The sequence below is a fragment of the Neomonachus schauinslandi genome, chromosome 10 (assembly GCF_002201575.2).
Source record: "Neomonachus schauinslandi chromosome 10, ASM220157v2, whole genome shotgun sequence".
NCBI classification, from domain to species: domain Eukaryota; kingdom Metazoa; phylum Chordata; class Mammalia; order Carnivora; family Phocidae; genus Neomonachus; species Neomonachus schauinslandi.
Genome location: NC_058412.1, coordinates 108,819,441 through 108,826,071, shown reverse-complemented (window position 1 = coordinate 108,826,071; position 6,631 = coordinate 108,819,441). Strand labels below are relative to the sequence as shown.

The window sequence follows — 6,631 nt, the reverse complement described above, 5'->3', positions numbered from 1 at the left end:
TTCCCTACCTCATCCTATACAGCCCTTGTAGAACACTGTAGCCAAAACCACCAGCAAACCAGAATGCCAGTGGTAGGGCCTAGGCCAAACAATACATTTCACAAAGGAATAGGAAGGATGTGTGAGTGGAGATCTGGGGGTGAGGCTGGGGTGCTGCTAAGCTTCACCAGTCTTGAAGTGACTGCACAGTAAGGTAGGTCAGGCCCTGGGCATGAGTGTGGGGTATATCCTAGAATCAGAATTCTGTGTTCTAAGGTAAAGCTGAAAGTCTCCACAGGTATATGGAGGGGATTTCTTTGTTTCCCAGGGACTGCAGGGTGCTCAAACTCTGAGGTAACTGCCACAGGAATATTCCTCACCACACAAGGCTTGTGTCAGACAATGTTCTGGTTATCTATCGCTGAGTAACAAACCTCTTGAAAACTTAAGAGGCTTAAACCAGCAGCCAATTTATCACTTCTCAGGATTTTGGAAAAGGCACAGTAGGAAAGACTTACCTCTATTTTAGGAAACGAGGAACAGCTCAGATAGCTGGGACAACCTAGATGGCTTCTCCCCTCAATGACTGGTCCCTCAGCTGGAATAGGTTCATCAGGTTCATGTGCCTGGGACCTCAGTTCTTGGTGATAACTGCGTCCTTACTTTTCCTCCAAGTAGTCTCAGGGCCTTTCCCTCTCCAGGTGGTCTCTGTGTGCCATCTTTCTACAGCAAGGTGGAAGAAGGGGAGCAGCTCAGGATTATCAAGAGCTCGAAATCAAGGTTCCAGGTATTCTCAAAGCTCATCTCTGAAATTGGCAGTCACTTCTGCCACATTCTTCCATTGGAGAAATCGAGTCACAGGTCCAGTCCAGGTTCCAGGGTCGATGACCACATAAGGTTATACCGTGAGGAGGCAAGTTTCAGTGGGGCTACCAAAGTAACACTACCTAACAAGAACGGCTCTAGGAGCAGATGTGGGTGGGCTGAGGGTGCTCCAATTCCTAATTTTATGCTGGCTTCTCTTCAGAGATGTTTGAGATCAAATAGTGGGGAGTAAGGTAACCCCAAACTTCCTCTACATTATTAAAGGTGGGGGATCTGGTCGGCCACTGGATCAGCCTGAATCAAGAAAGGCCGGGCTGTGTGTGTCTTTCTATTAGGCATTTATTGCGCATAGCCTAGGCACTGGGTTTTTAACACACGTGTTACTTCGTTATCCCTCCTTTACAGAGGAGAAAGCGGAGGCTGGAACACAGCACTCTTTCCTACAGTTCCGCACACCACGGTACACACCACGACGAAGCCTCCTAGGCCCTTTCTGCCCCGCAGGTAGAGTCGGGGCAGAGCAGTGACGCCGGGGTCTCCGGGAGGGCAGTGCTCAACACGGCCAGCTTGCCCAGCGGAGCGGACGGCTTCCAGGCAGCCAACGGGAAGAGGATGCTAACTTGTCACCGCCGGGCCGCGGGCCGCGCAAAAAACTGGAGCGCTAATGCGCCCTGTACCCGAGGCAGGCGGGGTCCCATCAACCCGCAGACCCAGGACCTGACACCCGCCTCCAGAGCCGCCCGTGCTGGTGGAGGGCCCGCGCGCGCCGCGCACCGCCCACGCACGCACGCGTCGCCCCGCCTGTCGCGCAGCTCTGGCCCCGCCCTCAGGATTGACCGCCCGAGCCACCGTCCGCACAGCCCCGCCCCGCACGGCCAGGCAAAGCGGAGCCGGCCGTGCGGTGTGTGTGTATGTGTTCGCCGGGCGCCGTCTCAGCCCCGGGAAGATGGTGGCGGCGGCGGCGGCGGCCACTCAGGCGAGGCTGAGGAGGAGGACGGCGGCGACGACAGCGCCTGCGGGCAGGAACGGCGGGCAGCGCCGGGACTGGGACGCGACCGGGGCTGGGAGGCCGGGGCTGGGGGCCGGGCTGCGCCTCTCGCGGCGGCGGCTGCTGCCGCTGCTGCTGCTGCTGCTCGCGCCGCCGCTGCTGCTGCCCTGGGCGGCCGAGGCCGCGGCGGCGGCGGCGGCGGTGTCGGGCTCAGCCGCAGCCGAGGCCAAGGAATGTGACCGACCCTGTGTCAACGGCGGCCGCTGCAACCCTGGCACCGGCCAGTGCGTCTGCCCCGCTGGCTGGGTGGGCGAGCAATGCCAGCACTGCGGGGGCCGCTTCAGGTGAGTGGGGGGTGATGTTGGAGGGTCGGGCCCAGAGGGAGGCTGAGGCTGTGGGCAGCACGAGATGGTTCCAGGCCGGAGGCAGATGCCGGACAGAAAGTGGGGAGGATAGGGCCGCCCGACGGTGTTTGAGGACCATTTGCTTCCGAGGAGATGATCGTCTCTGGCCTAGGGTCTTCTTGAACTGAAAGATGAAAAGATTCGAGGCAAGGGTGGAGGCACCCCAGAGAGGTTTGGGTGCGGCGGGTACAGGAGAAGAAAGCTCGGGTCCCAAAGAGTATCAAAGCCAGTCCCTGAAACTGGGCCTCTTTTGGATAAACGAGGTGTACAAGAAAAGACGAGCTAGTCTTACTTAAACACTTCCTTTTAACATCCCCTTGTTCCCTAGGGCCTGATGAGTTCCCGGACTCGTTGGAGATGTAGGGTACTCCGAAGAAACAGGGCCCTGGAAGTGATTTGTTGGCTGAAGATAGAAGGGAAAGGTTAGATTAGGATTGTGAGATATCAGAGATAGAAGAATCAGTGGTTGTTGGCTAGAGGAAAGTGAGGAAACTAGCCTTTTGAAGCTCACCAGAGGCGGCTGATTGGAACAGGGTGGAGAGGGCATAGAAGGAGGTTCCTGTTTGCCCTGATTTCTGGAGAACATGGAGTTCTGAGTTGGCCTGGTTTGGGACAGTACCTCCTGGAGAAATCATTAATTCATTAGTTAATAGTCATCTATTATTTGCTTCAGTTATGGAAGGATTTCCAGGTAATACACATGAACAAGTAGATTAGCCAGACTTTGGCCTAGTCCACATGGAGTTTGGAATACAGCAAGAGAAAGATAGGTACACGAATGACCCTAGTCATAAGGACTACAGAGTCATTCATGCCTTTGGCAGATCTTACTGAACATTTTTGATGTTAGCTGTGGAGGAGTGGGCAAATACCCAGACCCAGACAGACTGGGCCGCTCCTCTCAGGGATCTTACATTCTAGGGGGGAGGGGGGTAGGCAGTTAATAAGTAAATAAGCACATAAGTAAAGAAATAAATGAATAAGATAATTTCAATTAACAGTGCTGTCAAGAAAAGAAAACAGGACGGCCTGATAGAGAATTATAACCAGTGAGTAACTTTAGGAGAAACCTCTCATTTGAAGTGACATTTGATCTGACCTGAATGGGGCACAATGGAGAACCTGTGGGAATTCAGGGAGGGAGGTTGTGACTAGCTGGGGGAATGCAAGGAAGACTTCAAGGAGAAAGTGACATTGGATTTGAGCATTTGAAGCAAGTAGGATTTGGAACTATGTAGCTGGGGAAAAAAATTCCAGATGGGAAGAAAATTGTAAACAAAGCTGTGGAGACCAGAAAGTAAAGTATTGCTGGTACGAGGGTATATGAAAGAGAAGAGAGTTGTGAGAGGGAGGTTTGGAATGGTAGAATTTAGACTCAATGTCAGTTCTTCAGGGGAACTCAGAACATTGAGGAGCTGAGCACTTACTTTATTGTTATGGAGAAACCAAGTGATTTCATGATCAGTGTGTAGTGCATCTTGGGTTGTAACTTACTTCGGGTGTTCTGGTTTATGAATTACATTAGTCTACACATATTTATTGAGGGCTGCCCTGGGGTAGATTGTAAGATACAAGTGGCAAACAAGACCGACACAGTCCTGCTCTTGTGGAGCTTACATTCTAGCTTGGGAATAAGAAATTTAATCCTCAACTTATTAGTATTTTGCTTGAGGCTATGGAGGCAAAGGAGAGGGCAAGCAGAGGACTTGACTTAGTTTGGAATATTAAGGCTAGTGGCTGAGTGACTTTTGAGTTGAGATCTGAGAAGTAGGATAGCACTACCTACATGAGGGGTGGGGTGCTAAGGGGCCAGCATGTACAGAGTCTTGGGGATAAGGGGGACCATGGCAAGCTGAAGAGAAGGCCAGATAGCTGAAGCAGAGAGCAAATGGGAGCATGGCAAAACTGGAGAGATAGGCAGGGGCCAGGCCATGTGAAGCCCTGTAGGTTGGGTTGAGAATTTTGACCTTTAGCTCTTGAGCAGTGGAATGGCACAGTTAATTCACATTTTCATGACATTACAGGCTTTTAGATGGGAGCCAGAGCAGGAATGGCCTTGAAGGTAATAAGGCCAGAGTATTTTGAATTTGAGGTGCTTCTAAAAGCAAGTGAATGGACGGTTGTGTCAGATGAGAACCCTTTAAGTTCTGAGAATCTGGAATGCCATGGAAGGCAGTGGGGGCCCACAGGGTGTGGAGGGACATGCATAGCAAGATCAGTCTGTCTGTACTGGTCAGAGCAGGTGGACTCATTGTAAGCATGAGAGGTTGTGGGCAACTGGGTCAGGATGGCAGTAATGAGAACCTAGGATAGGCTGTGGGGATGGAGGCAGGGTGGGTGCTAGGTGGTATTGCAGAGGTAAAAGACAGGTCTTGCTTTGAAACTGGTTTGTTCTTGGGAAGGGAGGGGGATGGTGAGAGAAAGAAAACTAGATCCTATCTTGGGTGACTGAGAGGATATAATACCTTACCGGACACAGGAGGAACAGTTTTCTACATGCTGAGATTAGGTGCTCTCAGGGTATCCACTTGGCAGGACAGGTATAAGTGTTGGAGTCGTCCAGGTATAGAGGGACATAGCCAGGGAGAAAGAGCAGGTCTCTCTCTTATCCAGAGGATCGGAGAAGAGCCACTTGTTATGGGGAATAAGCAGTCCTGACACTGGTTGTCTCAGATGGTGTCACGCATGAGTGAAGGGGCTCCCCTGGTTGTCGTGGATGCTCCATTGGAGCAGGTTCAAGCTGGTGGCAGTGCTCTTTCCTGGGCAAAAAGTTAAGACTTTGGTCCTGATAATTCCAATATATTTTGTGGGCTTCTGGAATTTGTATTTTTAAAAATGAAAGGAAGAGGAACTTAATGTCTCTGGCCTTTTAAAAAAAAACTTTCATTAAATTGTTAGTGGAAGGATTATTTTAGGGGAAGACTGAAACGTTGGTTTTGATTATAGTGGTACATATCTTGATTTAACTCACAGACCTCTTTGTTATTAAACGAAGAGACATTCAAATGAATACCTTTCTGGTATGGAATGGCATCAAGGCAGTGTGTTTTTAAATCTTTTTAGTTCCATAAATCCTGTGTTATAATTGTTGTTAGAAGGTCTTTTCTAGTAATTGAAAGGAGTGTAGGATAATAAGAGGATTAGATCTCCCCAAAGTTACCACCGAATGCATGCCAGGGATCTGGTCAAACATTTTCATATACATCATGTCATTTAATTTTCTGGAGAACTCTGAGGGTGTTCTATAAAATTTATATTAGTGTATGGTTGCAGTTAGAAAATCACTTAATTTTTTTCCAAATGAAAGATACTACAGAAATGATTATTACAGAGGAGTATATTATTGATGTCAGTTTAGTAAAAATAACTATGGAATCTTTGGTGGACAATTTATTTTCTTTTTTTTTTTTTTGGAATTCCATTTATTTATTTGAGAGAGAGAGGGAGAGGGAGAAGCGGACTCCGGCTGAGCAGAGAGCCCGATGTGGGACTTGATCCCAGGACCCCAGGATCATGACCTGAGCCGAAGGCAGATGCTTAACCGACTGAGCCACCCAGGCACCATGGTGGACAATTTCTAAAGCAGTGCCAGTTTCATTCATTTTTATGTTACTGTTCATAATTCAGTGATCATTCTTTTCTCCTTGTGACACCACCATGGAGGTTTTTCTTCAGATGATAAATACATCCCATCAAGTTAGAAATAAAGATATTAAGTCCATTTATGAAATTAATGCCTTATAAGTACACAGGATGTTAAGAACTTACCTTCTCTGGGGCGCCTGGATGGCTCAGTCGTTAAGCGTCTGCCTTTGGCTCAGGTCATGATCCCAGGGTCCTGGGATCGAGCCCCACATCGGGCCCCCTGCTCCACGGGAAGCCTGCTTCTCCCTCTCCCACTCCCCCTGCTTGTGTTCCCTCTCTCGCTGTGTCTCTCTCTGTCAAATAAATAAATAAATAATCTTTAAAAAAAAAAAAAAAGAACTTACCTTCTCTAGAATAAGGAAAGAAGTAGGCATTTATTAAGCATCTGTTTTGTTCCTGGCATATGGAATAATGGTGGTAGTAGTAGTCCCAACACTAGCTGCCACCAGCATTTCTCCCGTTTTTTCCTAGGTGTTGTGTCAAGTGCCTTTTAGAAATTACTCCTTTTAATCCTTAAAGTGAAGTTATTCCCATTTCACAGGTGGGTGAATTGAAGCTTGGAGATACTGAGTAACTTGCACCATCTCATACAACCTGTGGAAAACTGGACTGGGATTTGAATTCAGGCCTTGTTAATTCCCACTCTCTTGCTTTCCAGTGTACCATTTGGCCTCTTGTTTTCTCTGAGTCCAGTCACCATTTATGAACATTCTTTGGAATGGCTGCCTAGTGCCAATGAGAAACAGATTAAGAAACAAAGGAGGAAAAATAGATTTATTATAACACTAAA

General features: G+C 48.7%; 1 protein-coding gene across 1 annotated transcript in view; it reads left to right on the top strand.

Moving 5' to 3' along the window:
* The first annotated feature begins 1,716 nt into the window (after positions 1-1,716).
* ATRN (attractin) overlaps positions 1,717-6,631 on the top strand; it is a 164,307-nt gene continuing 159,392 nt past the window's right edge. The window contains exon 1 of the mRNA XM_021689144.1: positions 1,717-2,136. Coding sequence (XP_021544819.1) covers positions 1,751-2,136 — 386 coding nt within the window. The 5' untranslated portion in view covers positions 1,717-1,750. The remainder of the gene's footprint in view (positions 2,137-6,631) is intronic.